General features: G+C 41.2%; 1 protein-coding gene across 1 annotated transcript in view; it reads right to left on the minus strand.

The window, feature by feature from the left end:
* TTC39B (tetratricopeptide repeat domain 39B) overlaps positions 1-22,066 on the minus strand; it is a 129,940-nt gene that overhangs the window by 80,917 nt on the left and 26,957 nt on the right. Inside the window, 1 exon segment of the mRNA XM_045469755.1 lies at positions 16,075-16,109. Within this exon segment, the coding sequence (XP_045325711.1) occupies positions 16,075-16,109 (35 nt within the window).

Below are 22,066 nucleotides of genomic sequence, written 5' to 3' on the forward strand. Positions count from 1 at the left end.
CTGGTTTTGATGAAACTAAAAAAAAAAAAAATGTAGGCTTAGAGATGGCCAGTGACTTTGCAACTTTCTTGTCTTGCTTTAGGTGCCCTTTCACATATTAGAATTGAACCATTTTTCATGATGAGCTCACCATTTCCACTGATTACAAAAGTATCAGCTATTTCCTGATTATAAAATAATAAACTCCTTTTAGAGAAATGGAAAACAAAGAAGAAATAATCACAGCCATAATCTCATAACCCAGAGATGACCATTGTTAATATTTTGTAATATTTATTTCTAGTCTCTTTCCTCCCTATATATACATATACAGTTTTAATACTATTGTTTTACATGTATTTACATACTACCTTTTCCACATGGCTTTATGTTATGATTATTTACCCATACATGTGACCCGTTCCTAAAAGTGCTCAAAAGAGTTAACGTAGGCACTGACAGTCAGTCAACATATACTGTGTGCCTGCTATGTGCCGGACACAGGGGACCCAGTAGTGAGAACACACATGGTCCCTGCTCCTTGGAGCTCTCTGTCCAGCAGAGAAGCCAGATATGCAGCAAATGATAACATGTATGTTAGGTACTGTGTTCACAGGAGAACTAAAAGACACCTTAGAAAAACATTTAAGAGACTTAGTCTTGCAGAGGTCAGGGTTTCTCCAGGAGTGGCAAGCCCAACTATAGAATTATTAGTAAGTACAGTGTATTTCACACCTACATTTTCCCATCAACATGAATATCTTTTTACCTAATATCCTGTTTTCCTATACCAAAAGATTTAAGTCCAGCTATATTTTTGTGAATAATGTGCAATAGCTAAGAAAATAATTGATCTAGCGTGAATTTGAACATCATCTTTGAGAAATCACAAAAAGCAAACCACCCAGGTAATTTCAGACATCCCTAAAATTGTGAGTTACCACATTTCTAAGAAATTTTCAGTGTAGCAGAATCTGGGTGGCTCAGTCGGTTGAGCATCCGACTCTTGGTTTCAGCTCAGGTCATGATCTCATGGTTTGTGGGTTTGAGCTCTGTGCTGGTGGTGTGGAGTCTGCTTGTGATTCTCTCTCTCCACCCTTCCCCTGCTCATGTCCTCTCTCTAAATAATAAACTTTTTTTTAAATCTTCAATGTAAAATTAATGTAGCTATGCTCAAAATCTCATAAAAGCTAAAAGACTCCTTTGAGAAGAAATAACAATTTCACATGAATCTGATGTGACCGTAATGATGCATTCTAAGGAAAAAAACAAAACACCACCCATCCAAATAAATTATGTCATTCTCTAGGTAATCAAGGTCAACATCAATACTGATAAATCATGTTGATAGCATGTACCCTTGAAATGATATGATAAAAATGACACTTATCTCTGTAGTCCTCCTCCCAAAAATCCATAACCCCAGTTTCACCATGAGAAAACCACCAAACAAATTCCAATGCGGGCCATCCTGCAAATACTCCTCAAAACTGCCAAAGGTCATCAAAAAGAAAGAAAAGTCTGAAAAATCATCACAACCAATTTTGTAAAAACTACGTAAATCTGAATAAAGTATGGACTTTAGTTAGTGATACTGTATTAACACTGGTTCACTCATTAAAATAAGTTATGATACCAATGTTGAGATGTTACTAATGGGAGAAAACTGGGTGTAGGGTATATGGAAATTCTCTCTACTATCCTCTTGACTTTTCTGTAAACCTAAACTTTTTTTTCATTGTTTATTTCTGAGAGAGAGCAAGCGAGCACACAAGTTGGCAAGGGAAAGAGAGAGGGGAACAGAGGCTCTGAAGCGGGCTCTGCACTGACAGCAGAGAACCTGATACGGGGCTCAAATCCATGAACCATGAGATCATGACCTGAGCCAAAGTCGGACGCTCAACTGACTGTGCCACCCAGGTGCCCCTAAGGGAATTTTTTGGAAATTATAAATACCCTATAATCCCATCATGTTCAGATATCCAAACCCAAAATAATTGGGTGTGTGTATTGTTCAACCAGATGTGCTATTTTTAGCTGTGTTAAACTCAATAATGGCCCCCAAAGATGTCCAGGTCCTAATCCCCAGAACCTGTGAATGCTACCTTACATGAGAAAAGAGATTTTGCAGGTGTAATGAAATTAAAGATCTTCAGATGGGGAGATTATCCTGGATTAACCGAGAGTGCTCCAAAAGCAATCACACGTATCTTTGTAACAGGGAGGCAGAGATCTATCTGACATAGAAGGCAGATGTTGTGACTGTTGGAAGCAGAGCAATTTGAAAATAGCTGACTTTCAAGTTGGAGGAAAGGACCGTGAGCCAAGTGACACAAGAAATGCACCCATAGAGGCTGGACGTAGGCAATAAAATGGATTCTCTCCTGGAGTCTCTCAAGGGAGCAGAGTCATGGCCATACCATGGGTTTGATTCAGTGAGAAGCCATTTCAGACTTCTGACCTGCAGAACTCTAAGAAAATAAACATGTATTGTTTAAACCACTGTTTGTGGTTACAGTACCTAGAGTGTTACAGTAGCCACAGAAAACAAACACAGTAGCCTTGAAGACCTGTATTTCTTCTGTTTCAGTAACATCCCTCTGCAATGTGTGCCATCAAAGCGTTTTCTTTCTTGTTTTGTTTTTTTGGGATTAACCCTCTTCCATATGCGCTCAAAATATTTTCCCAGTTAATTCTCTTTAACTGAGTTTATGAGGGTTTTGTCATATTGGTCAAAACTATCCCTCTTTTCCTATTGGTGTCAGGCTTAAAACATACTTTCCAACCTAGAGAATACAGAATCACTTGCCCTCACTTGCCCTCACTTGCTTTGAAGAGTTAAAGAATAAAACCCCCAATGCTTTTCTTTATTACGAAGAACCATGTAAGGCTATATGTACGTCCCCACACCATGTCCCTCCATACTTCAGCCTCTGTACTAGCATCAACACCAAAACTCGGACAGAGAACAGATGATGTGAAGGAGGGAGACTGGAAACTTCCTGGACGCCCCCACCTATACCCACGTTCCCTACATCGAGTCTGACCGCACAAACTAACCAACCGCCTAACGTAGAGAATGTGCTTGGCAAACATTTGTTAAGCTATCCAAACCAGGCATGTTCCCCTTATCCTTGGTCTGATGAGGTACATCTTGGAAATGGGAAAATGGGGAAACAGTCAAGGGTAGCAGCTGCTCTTTATTTCTCAAATATCTGTGAGAGTTAACTAAAGGTCTTCTTTACTTTTTCACTTCTTTGAAAAATGCTTTTATGTCTTGAAGTAGCCATTGTGAGGCAGCATGAAAATAGTTCTATCAAAATTTCTTATAATTGTCAGCAACACTGGTTTTACAAAAACAGCTGTGCTCCCAATGTGACATTGTACATTAATTAACTGACGTGTAGGTCACATTATATCCACTTTACACATTGCTGTTTTATAAAATGCATTCAAGTAAATGCCTTCATAGGTTAAAGACATACATTACAGAATAATTTTTTTACTTACACTGACTTGTCTGAAAATGCATCCTTATACTTTATTAGTGACTAAGTTCTGAAAATATAAGAATCCATCTATGTATCTAAACAATAAAATTGCACTGGGACATTCAAAATACTCTTTCAAAATAGACATGCTTTAAACAGTTGATCTTGGAATTAATTTTCTTGTAGAAGTACACAGAATTATTTTAATCAAAGCAAATAATATGTTATTAGTGTAATTTCTTTTAAATTGCAGGCAAACTTTAAATGACAAAGAATCTCTTAAATAAATGGGGGATCTGACACATAGAACTTAACACACACACACACAGTTTTTTGTTTTTTTTTTTTAACTGCATAAAGATAAAGTCAAGCTACCCTTATAGAAAACATTCTTACTGCCAAAATAGAAACTAAAAGCTCATAACTGTATTGCCTACAGAGGAGATAAAACTATACGTATGCCTCTAAAAAATGTTAATTCATCAGAGTTACATGGAGCTATAACACATTGAGTTCTAGCTGTAACATTCTGCTTACAGATAAAAAGATACTCCCTGCTGATCTGAATACTTTCACTCTGGACAATAAAAGTAAAATAAATAACACAAAAGTCACTTTTCATGACAATAAAAATCATACACAAATCCCCAGAACCTCTTCAGTTTAAGCAGTTTCAGAGACCTTTAGATTTGTTAGTGGCTAAGTCTTTAGACTGTATATTAAATGTGTATCATACATTATACTCAATTGCACATGATACATAAATGTACCCAATGCAAATATCACTCCCCCTTTGAGGAGTTCTACCCATGATGCTCTACAAACATGACGACACAAAAAGATGACAGTAGGAAGAAGGGGAGAGAAGGAAAACCAGAGAGATTGATTAATTTTCAGCACATCAGCAGTGGAGACGTTTGACACATTCCAAAAGGCAAAGCTCTCGGGGCGCCTGGGTGCCTAAGCGTCCAACTTCTGCTCAGGTCATGATCTCACAGTCCGTGAGTCTGAGTCCCACATCAGGCTCTGTGCTGACAGCTCTGAGCCTGGAGCCTGCTTTGGATTCTGTGTCTCCCTCTCTCTCTGTTCTTCCCCTGTTCATGCTCACTCACTCTCTCTCTCTCTCTCTCTCTCTCTCTCTCAAAAATAAACGCTTAAAATTTTTTTTTTCAAAGGCAAAGCTCTCAAGTATCTGCATTCTGAATGTTTTATTAGTCATTTTAGGAGGCTATTTTTATTGAGATGGATGAAGGTATCAGAAAACAAGGCAAATAAAAGATGGTAGAAAGTTAACAAAAGGCAGTCCAGCTCTCTATACCCCTAAGCATTTTGAGCTCATTTACATACACTTCAGATGAGAAGTGAGTCAGCCCCTAGTTGAGAAATGGCAGAGACACCAACCATCCTGGATAATGCTCACTATGCCCAAACAATTGGACATTACCTAATTATGTACTTATTTGGGTTGAGCAACCAACCAGCTGTAATTAATCATCATTAAAAAAGAAACATACACATCCCCAAAACTCCTTTAACTCACTCTCCCTCTGAACGATTACAGCAATTATCGTTGTGCCCAGTAGCTGGTAAGTTCTCAATAAATGATGACGGGATTTTTTTAATGCACTAAAACTCCTTGCATTCTACTTTGAATACTCATCTACATTTTCCAATTAATACATTAATTCAAGAAATTCATTAAATCAACAAATACAAATTGAGCATTTACTACACGCCAAGCATGGTGTTGGGTACAGGGCACACCATGATGAGAACAGACCAGTCCCATCCTCATGGAACTTAGGTCAAAAAGGAAACAGACAGTCGAAAGCAGGCAACAATGAACTACAACATGACAAATGAAATGAGAGAGACAAACAGGATGACAAAACAGGGAAGTGGGGGAGGAGTAACCTATTTAGTTGGAGTCATTAAGAAAGGTAGGAAGACATTCAAGCTGACAACTGAGGATGGCCAGCAGGAGGAAGCCCAGGGAGGATTAGGAGGAAGTCACTCCAATCTGAGACGCCAGCTCAAATCTAGGGCAGTGGAGGGCTTGCTCAGTCTAAAACTGGAAAGGCGCTTGTGGCTAGAAGGCAGTGAATGAGGGCAAGGGTTGCCCTGGACCAGGTTTCCATCTGTGTGTGGCGGCCTGACCACATCAAGCCTTGTGGACTGAGGCAGACTGGGCGCTTCATCCTCAGAGACACGTACACTCATGGACGGATGCTTAGCAAGGGAGTGACATCATACAATTTCATGTCTAAAAGGATCACTCTGTCCCAATTCAAACAAACATGCTGTTAGGGAAATCTGAACACTGACAGTATCTTTGATGAATAGCCAGTTTTTTTAGGTGAGACAATAGTCTCATGATGTTTTTAAAAAGAGACCTAACTTTTACCTTATGTACTAAAATGTCGATTAAAGGATACCATATGAGGCATACAGATTAGATAACAGTTCTGTATCAATGTTAATTTCCTGACTTAAAATCCTAACAATAATTATGTAAGAGAACATACTTACTTTTAGGAAGTACATACTGGGATACTTAAAAGTAGAAATAAGTGATAATGTCTAGAATATGATTCCAAATAACCCAGGGGTGGATTAGAGATGAAATAAATTGGCCTTGGGTTCACAACTGTTAAAGGTACGTCATGAGCACAGGTGAGTTCAGTTTACTATCCTCTCCACTTTGTTTGAAATTCATTTGTTTTAAAAACCAGTTAACTTTGGCCACTGTGTGGAGAATGAGCGGAGTGTAGTTGGGAAGGCGGAAGGACAGAGAATAAGGGAAGCAAGAAAACACAGCAGGAGGCTCTTAAAGTAATTCAGGCAAACGTGAGACTACCTCAAGCTAATGAAACAGAAAGGAGAGGGAGCAAGGGGTAAACAGACGGGAAATAAATGTGGAGGTAGACATCATCAGACCTGGAATCATGGAAGTTACGGGAAAGAGAAGGAATCAAAGATGTCTCCCAAGTATCTGGCTTGACCAAGTGAAAGAAGACAGGAGACAAGGAGAGGAGAAGGTTTCAGATGGAGAAGGCAGGTGACTATCACGAGTTCAGTCTGCAACATGTAAACTAAGGTGTCTGTGAAACATCTGAGGGATCACATAAGCAATGACTGGACCTATTTCCCGTTACAACTATCAAAATAGTCCCAGACAGAGCATCACAGAGCAGTTGCCATGTCGAGAAGGGCACTGAGGAAGGAGGTGAGGAACTCAGCACTGGGAGCAATGTGCCTCTGGCTTTCAAACACAACCTGGGCATTGCTAGCTGGTTTGAGTGACAGAAAGGCTCCTGAGTCTGTGGAAGGGGCAACCATAGTGGCAACCACAGGGGTTCATCATTCAGTCATTCTGCCATCAAGAACACCAAGTCTTCCCCTGGCCCCTGGGCCTCCTTGGTAAGATGAAGACAAATGGACCAAAGATGCTTAAGAAGCTTTCCTTTAAGCTAGGACATCCTGTCAGTCCTCCTCAGAGTGAAAGGGAGCTTTTACAGAATATATGTACCTTGGGGCACCTGGGTGGCTCAGTCGGTTAAGCATCCAACTTCAGCTCAGGTCATGATCTCACAGTTCGTGGGTTCGAGCCCCACATCAGGCTCTGTGCTGACAGCTCAGAGCCTGGAGCCTGCTTCGGATTCTGTGTCTCCCTCTCTCTCTGCCCCTCCCCCCACTCATGCTCTCTCTCTCTCTCTCTCTCTCTCAAAAATAAATAAACATTAAAAAAAAAAAAAGAATATATGTACCTTAACTTAAAATGTACATATACACTCATCTTGGAAGTTCCCAATATAATAACAGGCCATTAAAGGACACCTAAGAGTACAAAAGAAAATGCAAAGAAGGGCAATTCAAGTAGTAACAACACAGGGGAAAGACACTAAGGATACTGTTCAGTCTGGGCTTCTGGGGGAATTTTATTTCCATTCACTGTATTTCATTAACTCTGACACATAAATTTTCATCACATAATATGCCTGAAACCAGGATGCATCTTAAAATTGACAGTAACTATTTCAAAAAATTTTTCTGTAAGTGTATTTATTTATTGAGAGAGAGAGTGAGAGAGAGAATGAGTGGGGGAGCAACAGAGAAAGAGGGAGAGAGAATCCCAAGCGGGCTCCACACTCAGCACACAGCCGGACACGGGGCTCAAACCCACAAACCACGAGATCATGACCTGAGCCGAAACCCAGAGTCAGGTGCTTAACCGACTGAGCCACCCTGCTGACCCAACAGCAGCTCTGACCGGCCTAGATCAAAGTTCTCAGAGAGAGGATGTACATTTGCTTCGGCCAATCACTTGAGGGCACCACCAACCTGATCCACTTAAAATGAAATTACCTGCTTGAAGTCGTTTGGGCCACACTGATAACTAATATTCAGACCACAAACTAGCTTGCTATTCAAATTAAGACTGTTAAAAAGGTAAACACGGGCATACCACAGAACCCATCAATTCCACTCCTAGATAGTCATGCCAGAGAACTGCAAAAATACATCCACAAGAGACTTGTACACAGTTATTCATGGCAGCATTATTTACTGTAGCCAACAACTAGAAACAACCTGAATGTCCATCAACCTATGAATGTATAAACAATACAGGGAATATCCATACATCTGAGTATTATTCGGCCGTAAAAAAGAATGAAATACTGACATGGTACAACATGAAGGAGTTTCAAAATCCAAACACCAAAGAACATGTATTGTGTGATTCTGTTTATATGAAGCATCTATAGAGACAAATCTAGAGTCAGAAATTAGATTAGTGATTGCCTAGGTGTGGGGGCAGGAATGGGCCGTGACTGTAAAGGGGGCACAGGTGTCTATTCAGGTTATATGAAGTGCTTTACAATTAGATTATAATGATGGTGGTATACTTCTATAATTATACTACACTTAATTGAGTTATATACTTAAAACAAGAATTTTATGGGATATAAATTAGCATTGTAATGGGGCTGTTTAAAAAAGAAATGATCCGGGCAGAGAATCTCATGAGAGGTTTTTCTTTTCCCTCCCTACCTAGTACCAAAATTGAAATACACAATTTTCCTTACCATGTCCTCCTGCATTACAGGTTTATTTTTTCCTCCCCTTATGCAAGGTCTCCTGTAAAATTCTTGTGTTTTCTTCCTCAGTGGCATATAAAATAATGACATAAATGCCGTCTTAGATCTAATAAGGTAATAGTCAACCTGGTTGAAAAAAACCAGGTGTGGGGGTATGGAAAGAGTCCCTCTCCCAATCTAAGCAATAATTAGATCACCTAGACGGGAGAGTTGGGCCAAAAAAAATCAGAGAAAAACGAAAGGAAATCCGACTCTGCCTGGAGTTACTATTTATAATTTAACCACTATGAAGAAAAACATTAACTAGATGTTCTGCAGCTAGCATTTGCTGACTTTCACCCAAAATGACCTTAAAACAGAGCAAACTATTGTATAATAATTAGTGGATCCAACCTCATAAAAAAAAAAAAAATGGGCTTAAAAACTTTATCTCATTATAATCTACAATTTACAGTTCAAAAGAAAAGGGGTAAAGAAGGAAGAAGGAAAAAGTCCCTTAAAATGCTATGCTACAGAATATTTTTATTTCCACCATAAGCTTCTTACCACTTGGTTAAAAATGTCTGCCTACTGCAATGTCTGGAGGTAAGGATAAATTCACAGTTCTTGCACATAAACACATCCATCGCCACTGCATTCACACGGTCTCAGGACTCGATTCAACACATACAGATTTCTAGGTAAGGATAAATTCAAAAAGGTAATACGATGCTATGGAATAGAAGAGATCACTGCTGAGAACATATTAAACCTGCACCTGTTCTCACCGTCTCTGAATAAAAAAGAAGGTCTTAATTAACTAGTACCTGACCTGGGCCCTCCAGTTAATCAGACGGTTGTTTCATTGCCCACTAGTGGTTCTTGTGAGAAGGAGGTTCATCAAAAACACTACCAAGTCGTAGTGATCCCATGTGGTTCATCCACAGTCTCCACTTGACAGAGGCCAGGGATCCTCAGTGACCCGACCTCGTTGTGTCCACAGGTGTGTCAGGTAACCCTGGCATCCCTCGGAACTCAACACCAGTGCCAGGCTTCCACCTCCCAACCAGAAGAGAGCTAGCTCTCGCTCTCTTCTGGAACCTGAAACATTCTATTTATTCTTCACGTGCCACATCGCAGTCAATTTACACACAGACCCTTCTTGCACCCACCACTGTATTGTCAGAGATGACAGCTGTGCACCAACACTGGAAGAGAAGAATGCTGGTCATCAGAGAACCACGAGGCACATGCCAGCAGGGAACTGTTCAATCAGGAGGCGAGAGACTGCAGCACAGCTAAACCCCTGGCATATCCCTATAGATCAGAACATGGATCTGACAGTCCCTCCCTGAGGGGTCAGCTCCTTACGCCCAGCAGGTCGGAAAGTTCATACACAATTCTAATTTTTATCTTATTTTATTTTTTTTTAACATTTATTTATTTTTGAGACAGAGAGAGACAGAGCATGAACAGGGGAGGGGCAGAGAGAGAGGGAGACACAGAATCTGAAACAGGCTCCAGGCTCTGAGCGGTCAGCACAGAGCCCGACGCAGGGCTCAAACTCACAGAGTGTGAGATCATGACCTGAGCAGAAGTCAACTCTTGGTCACTCAACTGACTGAGCCACCCGGGTGCCCCCCTGTGAAAATTATTATTTTTTTTTTTTTTTTAACATTTATTTATTTTTGAGACAGAGGGAGACAGAGCATGAACGGGGGAGGGTCAGAGAGGGAGACACAGAATCTGAAACAGGCTCCAGGCCCTGAGCGGTCAGCACAGAGCCCGACGCGGGGCTCGAACTCACGGACCGTGAGATCATGACCTGAGCCGAAGTCGGACGCTTAACCGACTGAGCCACCTAGGCGCCCCCACAATTCTAATTTTTAAAAAGGACCTCTTTGATGTGTCACTAACAGTTAAAGGGGAAAAAAAGCCTCTCATTTTCCCTTCAGTTCTAAACGGTGGAGATGTTTGTATGATCTAACAGTTTGCAAACCTAGTAACTTCCCAACAGAGTCAGTTAAAATAACGCAGTTGTTACCACAAAGATTCGGAAGTAGGAAAATCTAAGTCTGTGGTGGTAAATCCATTAAGCAGAAAAGGAGAGCAGAAAATAGTTTTCTTTTGTGGAAATAATTGAAGGCCTCTCTCATCTCTTAGCCTGCATCTGTTCACTGGAAATTCGGGCAAAAATATTCACAGGAATAAATTAATCATCAGGTTGGCATGGGGACCATGTCTCGCTACAGAGAAGTTGAAGCATCACTGTTGGCACTAGAAACATAAAACAAAACATGTGGTTCACTCAGCAGGCGGGAAAAGAGCTCTACTGAGCTTAACGGCTAGAAGGTCACAGAAGGAATGTCATGGCATCACAAATTCAAGAAAAACTGAAATAACTAAAAGTTCACATACAAAAAAAATTGAAGAATTGTTTGCAATTAACTCATTTGTAATCACAGGGAAAATAATCTGCTAAAAGAAAAGGATTGAATAATGGACTACTTCTACAGTATTTTTTTTTATTTCAAAAAAGATCAGTAACGCAGGAGACCTGGGTACAGAAACACCACACTCTATGTTGAGGAAATAAAAGGATCCATCCAAGTGAGGTTTCCCTGTGAATGAAATATATCCTACTAACTCTGAAAATGTCATTTTAAAACATTTCTACTCATTCTAAAATTTCCTTAACATATGTGACCCAATATATGACACTCCACCTTTTTAAATGGAATGTACTAAATTAAATTTAACCTTTTCCCAATGTCTCAGAGACAGAATTATGAACATGATTTTCTCACTGGAGACCGAACAGCAAATCAGGGTTGAGGATGGGGGAAATAGTAAGGTACCAATATTTAGTGAGCACCTACTATGTGCTTTACTCCCATTACCGCATTTAAATGAATTTTATTTTATCTTCCCAATAAATGTAGGCAAGGATGAAAGAAACTGACACTCAGAGAAGCTAGTCCCAGGCCTCTCAGGCAGTAAGTGGCAGGCTGGGAATGAAGCTCAGGTTAGCCCACCAAATCTGAGGGTCCGTCTCTCCAGAAAGGGACATCTCGTTTTGAATACCTAAGCAAAGTAAAACCAGGTGGCTGTGCTTTGGAGTTCCATGACCATATGCCATATTTTCTTTCTCCTTTCACTGCCATTTTTTGTCACTATCAACAAACTGACTTCTAAACTACCCCCCTCATAACACCTTCCAGAGCTCTGGCAAAATTATGCCAAAAAGCAAAATTTATTAGAATCAGGTAAAAATTAATTATAAACAGACTCTGGATAGAGGCCACTACTACAAGCAAAAGGCAAGATTATTAGAACGTGAACTCTAATATCTACTTTGGCTACGCATTCTGGCTTTGGACTCTATGTCAAGCAGGTGAGGCCCTCTAGGAGATAATGTACTGTATTAGTATAATGCATTTGGTGATACATTACTATAATATGTTGCTACTTACAAGAACATGTACTAGGGAGGGACATTTTGGCAACATTGAAAAGGAAACACAAAACTGTTAAAGAGACAGTCTTAAGGGACACAAGAAACAATGCAGATCAGAAATCTAAAAGAACAAGATAAATTCTAAAATGGTTAAACCTGCAAGTTTGCTAACGTGAGCAGGACAGGGAAGTAAAAATTAAAAGAAAAAAGAAGGGTGCATGGGTGGCTAAGTTAAGTGTCTGACTCTTGATTTCAGGTCATGATCTCACAGTTGCAAGATTAAGCCCTGTGTCGGGCTCTGTGCTGGGCGCAGAGCCTCCTTGAGATATTCATATTCTCTCTCTCTCTCTCTCTCTCTCTCTCTCTCTAAGAAAAAAAAAGAAACAGGAAATGATGGCAGATGTATATAGCTGAAAAGAGTCTGAAAGAGGCAATGAATGGAAAATAAAATGTGAGAAACTTAGGAAGTGAGGTAGTGTTAAAAAAAAAAAAAAAAAAAAAAACTATTGTTTTCAGGGGCGCCTGGGTAGCTCCGTCGGTGGAGCGTCCGACTTCAGCTCAAGTCATGATCTCGCAGTCCATGAGTTCGAACCCCTTGTGAGGCTCTGTGCTGACAGCTCAGAGCCTCGAGCCTGATTTAGATTCTGTGTCTCCCTCTCTCTATGCCCCTCCCCTGCTCATGCTCTGTCTCTGTCTCAAAAATAAATTAATAAAAACATTAAAAAAAAAAACTATTGTTTTCAGGATGTGAAAAATTATAACACAGTTGACAGTAGGAGCAGCCACACACACACACACGTTTTAAAAGTACACAAAACGTTTCTGATAGCGACGAATCAAAAACATCTCCATCACAAGGTCATTGTTGGGATACTGCTGTTCTAAGAACCAGTCATACTAACAATGAAACACCTGAAACAGTTGAATGAATGAGTAATTTTTATGCAAACACGGACATACAGATCAAAGGAACAAAACAGAAAGCCCAGAAACAGAGCACCATTATTCTAATGAATTTACTATTTCACAAAGGAAGCATCATACATAAATTTTCTTTCTTTCACAGACAGCAAATGGTGTTGGAAGGGTAGGTTAGCAATTTTAGTGTTGGCACGACGCAGGGTTCTAAATTAAATACAGCTGGGTTAAGTTCAGGGTTTTTGTTTGCTTTTTGTTTTTAGTTCAACTATTTCCTTACTCATTTTCAGCCAGCTGGATCTGTCCATTTCTGAGAAGTGCGTTGAAGTCATCAATTACGATAACAGCCGCATCTGTTAGTTTTTGCCTCATGTACTTTGATGCTCTGTTGTTAGATGCATACACACACATTAAGAACTGTTATGTTGGGGCGCCTGGGTGGCTCAGTCGGTTGAGCATCTGACTTCGACTCAGGTCATGATCTCACAGTTTGAGTTCGAGCCCCACATCGGGCTCTGTGCTGACAGCTCAGAGCCTGGCGCCTGCTCTGGATTCTGTGTCTCCCTCTCTCTCTGTCCCTGACCCACTCGCATTCTGTCTCTGTCTCTCTCAAAAATAAATAAACATTTTAAAAAATTTTTTAAAAAAAAGAACAGTTATGTCTTCCTGGAGAATGGATCCTTCTATCATTATGTAATGTCCTTTATCTCTAATAACTTTCCTTACTTTGAAGCCTGTTCTGTCTGAAATTAATAGAGCTACTCCTGCTTTCTTTTGATTAGAGTCAGCATGGTATATTTTTCTCCATCCATTTACTTTGTTTTAATGTTTATTTATTTTTGAGAGAGAGAGAGAGAGAGAGAGAGAGAACAAGTGGGGGAGAGAGAGAGAGAGAGGCAGACAGACACAGAATCTAAAGCAGGCTCCAGGCGGTCAGCTCAGAGCTCAACACCAAGCTTGAACCCACGAAACGTGAGATCATGACCTGAGCCAAAGTCAGATGCTAAACCAGCTGAGCCGCCCAGGTGTCCCTCCATCCATTTACTTTTAATCTAGATGAGTCTTTATGTTTAAAGTCATTGATACATACTTTTCGATCCATGCTGGCAATCTTGGTCTTTTAATTGGCATACATACACCACTGATACTCAAAGTGATTATTGATACAGTTGGATTAATACCTACCGTATTCTTTGGTTTCCTATTTGTTGCCCTTGTTCTTTGTTCATATTTTTGTTTTTTACTCTTTTTCTGCCTTCTGTGATTTTAATTATTTTATATGATTTCATTTTATCTCCTTTCTTACATATCTCTCTTTTTTTTTTAGTGGTTGCTCTAGAATTTGCAATACACATTTACAACTAATTCAAGTCATTTTCAAATATTCTCTGAACCATCTTCACAGTAATTGTTCCAAAATAAAGAGGTTATTTTTTTTTCAGTCCTAATCACAATTCAGTTTTTTTCTTTTTAAACCACATAAACAAACATTCAACAATGTAAACATTAAAACATTTGGACAACATAAAAAATGTATAACTAACATAAAGAAAAAAACAACTGCGGAGATATCTGAAGCAAATATAACAGAAAATTGAAGAGTATATATGTTTTACAGGTCATAGTTACATAAGAGAAACAGTGAGAAAAAAAAGTTAAGCATGTAAAAGAAAACCAGAATTCATATAAAAGGAACTGCAACGTGAACAATGGTAATAAAGAAAAAGTTTAGTATATGTGCTGCCGAAGCGAGCACTAAAGAAAAAGTTTAAAAACGTAAGCAATTAGATATTATCTGACTAACAAAACCATTTCAAACAGTACCCAGTGGTGATGATGCTCTATGGAAAGTCTAGTCAAAAGAAACCGCTTCACTTACACAGTATTGGTGGCCACATAAACTGATAAAACCCTTTTGAAAGTGCTATGGACTAAACTGCGTCCCCCAAATGCAGCTGTTGAAGCCCTTACCTCCAACGTGATGGTGTTTGCAGATGAGGCCTATGGGAGAAAATTAGGTGTATACGGGGTCCTGAGAGCAGTACTCTCATGATGGGATTAGTACTTATATAAGAGACGTCTGTCTGTCTGTCTGTTGTGTGAAGACATCAAGAGACAGCAGCCACCTACGAGCCAGGAGTGTTCTCGCTGGAACCTGACTGTGTCGGCACCCTGAGCTCAGACTTCCAGCCTCCAGAGCTACGAGAAAATACATTTCTATTGTCTAAGCCACCCAGTCCGTGTTGCTTTGTTACGGTGGCCCGAGCTGGTTAATGTAGAAAGGCAATTTGAAATATACTGTATAAAGAGCAATAAAAATCTCCATCCCTTGTAATCCAGTAATCCTACATCTGTGAAGTTAATCTTCACAGAATCTTTGGAGGTAATTCAACAATATGACAAAGCGAAATACACGAAAATATTCATTACCTAGTTTTAAGTTTTTAAATTGGTTAATAATCTAAATGTCTAACTGGAGAAATGAGTAATTGATCTAATAGGATATCATATAAAATCATTACAAAAACTATGTAAACTCACAGGAAATGCTTGCAATAAAATTAAGTGCAAACCAAAAGCAAAATTCTGCAATATGAGGTTACTCGTGTAATAAAAAATATGGACAAGATATAAAAGGTTAGGTATAAACAAAATTAAATTTTTTGGAAAACAATTTTTTATTTTAGTTTAATTAAGGTTATAAGAAATAATACTCAAAAATATACTTGCTAGTAACTTTAGACAGATCCTTTTTTTTTTTTTTTAATGTTTATTTATTTTTGAGAGAGAGAGACAGACAGTGTGAGCTGGGGAGGGTCAGAGAGACAGAGAGGGAGACACAGACTCCAAAGCAGGCTCCAGGCTCTGAGCTGTCAGTACAGAGCCCGATGTGGAGCTTGAAATCACAAACTGTGAGATCATGACCTGAGCAGAAGTCAGGCACTTAACTGACTGAGCCACCCAGGCGCCCCTAGACAGATCCTTTCTTAAGTATTAATAAATACATCCTAACTCTTAAATTACAGAGAAGTATTGCTTTCTGGCAGTAGTCACAACTCCCCCAAAAAAGTCAGAATGAAATATTTACATTTTATATAAGAAAACTGTCCAGTTTTATTTACTACATACTTCTTATTGTGTTACTACTTACATAGAGATGGTTTCCAATGCATCTTCAAAGATGTCCTGGAGGGGAACAAAAAATATAGTGAGTTTCTCAAGAATCAAGACTATGTGTGTATATGCAGGGGCGGCGGGTGGCTGGGATGGGATGCAGTAGAGTCACTCAACTCCCACTAAGGGACTGTCTTCTAGAGAAATCAAGCAACTGAATTTAGGTGAGGGTTAATCTTTTTTTTAAATAATTAAGACTAGAAAAACTAGCAATCAAATGGGACCAGTTTGAAGAGTGTGATTTCTTTAACGGCATTGCATCTCCTTCCTCAGTCTCATTCATACCACACGCAGAATAAAACAAACTGGACTTGCCCAATTTCGTCTTTTCTTGCTCCGTGGCTGTTAGCATCCCCCGGACCTTCCTTTCACATCTAGCTTCACGAACCTTCTAGCTAGTGTTCCTGCCATCACCTTTTCTCCCCCAGTTAATGTGTCCACAAAAGACAGCCCTTTCCTTCATGCCACTGGTCTGCCCGTTCAAAAGCTACAACAGGAGAAAAACCCAAGTGCAGGTATGTACACACACACACACACCTCACACTCATACATACTAACATGCTCATAAACTCAGTCATACACACACACTCACAAATACACATCCACTCACAAATGTACATACATATAAAGCTTACAAAAATAAAACCAGGCTCCTCATCCAAATACGTGGGACCCAACATAACCCAGTCCAATTTTCTTTTTTAAGTTTACTTATTTATTCTGAGAGAGAGAGCAACCCAGGGAGGGGCAGAGAGAGAGAGGAAGAGAGAGAATCCCAAGCAGGCTCCACGCTGTCAGCACAGAGCCCGACTTGGGGCTCAATCTCATGAACCATGAGATCATGACCGGAGCCAAAATCAAGGGTCGCATGTTTAACGGACTGAGCCACCCAGGGGCCCATCTAGTCCAATTGTCAAAGCATCTTTCTCCCTGCATCCATGCCACCATCACCATAATCCGAGCACAAGGACTTCACTGGTCTCCCCACTCCTACACTTGATACCCTCCAATCGAGCCTCCACACAACTATATTCTTTTCTTTCTCTTCCTTTAATAAGCTCTTGCCATCCCACTGTCGTAGACCTTTTTACAAGCTTTATTGTACTTAGAATCAGCCAAACTCCTTCCCATGATCAACAGAGCCTTGAGCAACTCTACCTCCCTCTGGCCACCTCTCTACCCACCTGCACCCTGGCTCCCTCCATTTCATGTGCAGGCCTGTCTTTGTGGTCCTTGAACAAGCCAAACCCCTCCTACATCTCTCTTCATTGCTCTCTCCCTCCCAGAAGGCTCTTTGCTCAACTCTTCCCGTGGCTGACGCATTCCCATCCTTCAGTTTTCAGCTCACAAAGAGACTGTCTCTAACGACCCTGATTAAAATTACTAAGAATAGCAGCTCATAGTTTCTCATCATCTGATTTATTTCACTCATTACATTTATCATAATCTGCGATAATTTTGTTTACTTACTTGGTTACAGGCTGCCTCCATCAGGGCAGGTTCTTATTTATCACGTCTACAGAAAAATCACCAGGGCTGGGCACAGTAGCTGCTCAATAAATACATGTTGCCTAACGAGTGCGTAAACGGAGTTCGGACTGTCAAGGCACTGATCACATCACCTCATTTAGAGCCCTGATGCAGAAATGAGGAAAGAGGGCTACCTGAGCTCTACATTTAGGCAGGAAAGGGGGAAAAAAAACGTGTAAATACTAAGAAGATGCAACGTTGCAAGTAGTGGCAGAAGGTCAGACTCTGGATTCCCCAACCCGCTAATCCACATTGGGAGGGAGGTAGAGTCAACAGCAAGTCAAACTTAACCGCACTCTCCTGGAGCAAAAGCGGAAGCTCATCAATTAACTACCAGAAGAGAAATGAACTAGTCCTGAAGCAAAGGCACCTAAGCCAGAAGTAAAAAGATGCTTCTCTGGCCTCCATTAAAAAATCCCCATTTAGAAGCAGACTCCTTTCTCCAAATCAAAAGTCTGTGGAGGCTGTTGGTATCACAGATGTTGTCATTTTGAATCACAGCACAACGTCTCACCTGTCAGCACACCGTTATCATCAAGAGACCGTGGAGAAGGGAGAAACTCTGCTCTCCAGGAACACCAATCCGGCTGTGATGGTCCACTGCCTGTACCAGATACCAGCTCACAGTCCGTCTGGTGTTGTCAACCCCACCCGGGCCGATTTTGACCAAGGAAGGGGGAACGTAGAGACCACACGCCTGGAAGGCTACCGCGCACTGTCCCCTGCTCGTGAGCCTCAACCCAAAGCAGGGCACGCAGCACACACTGAAAGACTTCCCGAGTTCCCTTAAGGAAGGACAACTCAGGGAGCCAGCTCTCAGTTTAAAAGGAGACGAGGCTCTTAGTCTTATGCAAGAAATACTCCCTCAGAAGAAGAAAAAATAAGAATCTCACACTAGAAATCATCTTCACTTAAGTAACATCTCTCCATTTTGTCATAAGCAGAGCATTCTCTAAATAAAGGACGCTGTACAACATGGGGCCATAGTTAACGATACTGCCTTGTGTATCTGGAAGTTGCTAGGAGAATAGATCTTAAAAGTTCTCACCAGCACAGAGAAAAGCATAACTCGGTGAGGTGGTGGATGCGTTAACTAACCTTATTATGGTAATCATTTCACAAATGTACATATATCACATCACTGCATTGTACACTTTAAACTGACAAAATGCTAAATGTTAACTACATCTCAACACAGAAGCTGTGGAAATTTACGTTTATGAGAGAGAGAGAGAGAGAGAGAGAGAACACGTGTGTGTGAGAGAGCACAAGCAGGGGAGGGGCAGAGAGAAGGAGAGACAGAATCCCAAGCAGGATCTGCACCATCAGTGCAGAGGCCGATGTGGGGCTCGAACTCACAAACTGTGAGATCATGACCTGACCTGAAATCAAGAGTCGGACACTTAGCCAACTGCACCACCCAGGCACCCCAGAAGCTGTGGAAATTTTTTTAATTAAAAAAAAGAAAAAAAGAACGTTAATTTCTATTTTTTTTTCCATTTAGATGAATAATGAAAATTGAATAGAATATCTCTATTAGGAATGGAGAAAATGCACCAGGGTTCTAGAGTACTATTCTAATAAACTATCGGAAAGAGAGGAAAGACAGGGAGGGAGAGAAGGGAAGAGGGAGAGGGAGAGAGAGCAAGCTCTATGAAGGCCAGACAAAAGGTGAAATGTTTTCATTTGGAAAAGAGGAAGGGTAAAGAGAACTAAGATTGAGCACATATCATGTGCCAGGCATTTTACAAAAGTTATCTCACTTGCTCCTCCCAATTTACATCAAGTAAATCGGGGTAAATCATAGGTAATTACCTGACCCATATGACACACCTGGTAAGTAAAGGAATTGGGATTCAAGCTCAGATCTTTAACTCCAAAGTATTTCTTTACTGTTAAAACCATCCACAACTTGATATTAAGGCACCTGGGCAGAAGTTGCAAGGGGGTGGGAGAGGAGGGGACAGCATATCTTCTCAAGGTCATACAGCAGCATGGTTGAGCAGGCCCTCCCAGGGATTAGCTCATTCTCTAGGAGAATATACTTGTGTTTGACTTTGCTATTTACTATCTGATTAGAACTCAAACACCGTGAAGTTACATGTTAACTTCTAGATTTCTGAGTGGTAGTAAAACCTTAAAGACTATAGTTTTACTACCCTGTAGGATACTACCCAGTTTTATGTATAACCTAGTAATCTTAATCTAACATTGCTTTATAAATATCCAGTTCCACAAGTATTCTTTTAATCAGTTTACCATCCCAGTGGTTTCCTCCACGGATGGGTCAAATAAAACTTTTGACGTGTTCATTTTATATCATTCTGGGAATTATATTTGTAATTTGTGGAAATTATACTTTGACGTGAACACCGACAACACACTCTCTCCCTAGGTACCTGCAAATATGGTCTCCCAGATCCTTGGGGAAACTGATGTGGATTCCATGGGGGAGAAGATAGAAGTCAGAGAAGTCTCCCGTACCTCCCGCAGCACATACCCAGGGGCCAATGGCTTCTTTTTCCTTCTTTCTCTCTAGGTCCCGATATCCAGTTCAAATTCTCTCCCTCTCCTGCCTCTGCCTCAGGAGCTCCTTTCCTCCATGGACTCCCATCTAGATCCCAGGTCCGGCACTAGGTCTGCACAGACTGCTTATCATCAACGGCCTCCCACCCAAGCACCAAGTACGCTCGCATATATTCTCCACCGAGTGCAATGAGACTGCTCTACCTGTAGTCTCTTTGCTTCTCCACTCACCACCAACTTCCCAGTGCTTCTCCAGAGCTGGTTCTTATTCCCCCAGTGATCACCACAAGCTGTTTCCCTTAAACTTCCCAGGCCTGGGTAGGCTCACAAGGTGGACCCCAGCTGAAACGCATACAGTCAGGGAAGCATCCAGAGTCCTTCAAGTTTCATGACAGTTAAGAGAGGAAAGATCACCCCGCTGACAAACATGATGTGCTCACAGAAAGCGCCTGTGTTTAGTTTCTTCCTTGAAGGCTACCTCATTTGCCTCCCCCATGGCCAAGCTGGGCGAACCTTAAGGAGCAATTACCCTTGGGTGTAGTGTAACAAACACTTACGTGAGCCACACCTGGCTCCTGATCACACATTGCCTCAACACGGTACCTGGCTCTTCCCAGAGCCTATCTTGCCTCCCTGGCTGGAGTCAAGGGCCATCATACTGCTTTTCAATCCACTTTAGAACCTAGCACGGAACTTTGCACTTCACCGACTCTTAGCAAATAACCGTTGGCTGACTGGCTGGCTGAGTACCCTTGTCTGGAGAGGAAAGGTCCTTACCTTGAGCGGTTTCATTTTGCAATTTAGCAAATGGACTGACTCCGTACATGAAGGATTCCCTGGAGGGCCTTCTGGAGGCAAGGCTAGCACTCCTGGGCCTGCTCCTGCTAGGTGGGGAGCCTGAAACTTTCCCCGTCCTCAGATGGAGAACCCTGCTCATGGGAACAGAGTGTTGGGGGGGGGGGGGGGCGGAGGGGGTTGCTGGGGGTGCTACATCAACTACTAAGGCTTTTTAAGCAATTTTCATCTTAATGTGTTATATCTGTCATATTCTGGGTAGCAAAAATGCATGCAAGTGCGTGTAAGTAGCAGCAGGTTCTTAACAAATGTCCATTTAAGAATCTTAAATAATGAAGATACTAATGAAAAGGTTTACATTCTGTTTATCCCTAGTGGGGCACGGCCAAATAAGCTATTAAAAGTAGTAATGTAAATACTCTATATTAACTTCCAAAGAGACCAAACGGATTTACAACCTTTCAAGACTCTCCATCTGAATTTTACTTCATTTTGCAGTGTGAAAAGGAGTGCGTGGCAACTATTACTCCAAGAAGTAGGAAGAAACATGATGGAAATGAAAACTAGATACCACAAATCCAAAAGGCTGAGTCACTTCTCTAGGTCTCTCCCTCCCTCCCTTACCTCTTCCTCCTCCTCTGCCTCTTCCACCATTTTTCCGTCTCTCATACGGATGACTTCACCGGTCTGTGAGCTGATGCTGCCCTGTTCTCATCAAGCTGCTGTTCTTCAGAGAGGGATGACAAGGTTGGATGGGGCTCTGTAGACACCTTCCTGCTCAGTGGGAGCCCCCCACCCCCCACCCCATAATACCGGACCCTCCTCACTGGAGCTTTCACCCAATGTTCCGTTCTATTGACCAATGAAGCTGTGTGTTTGGTACCATGGACTCAAAGAACCCCAGAGCTGCCAACAACTCTGACAGGTCACAGATTCTGCCCCTGGCTCTAAGGCACATCTGGACCATTCCCAGGGAGATGAGACATGAAAAGGATGCCCCAACCACCCCTGGGACTAGGGCGGGGATTTATAGCCACAGATATTGGGATCCCAAGGACCACAAACATTCCTGGGCCTGACATTCACCCCTGAGTGATATTCAAAATGAGTTTGAAGAT

The sequence above is a fragment of the Leopardus geoffroyi genome, chromosome D4 (genome assembly GCF_018350155.1).
Source record: "Leopardus geoffroyi isolate Oge1 chromosome D4, O.geoffroyi_Oge1_pat1.0, whole genome shotgun sequence".
NCBI classification, from domain to species: Eukaryota; Metazoa; Chordata; class Mammalia; order Carnivora; family Felidae; genus Leopardus; species Leopardus geoffroyi.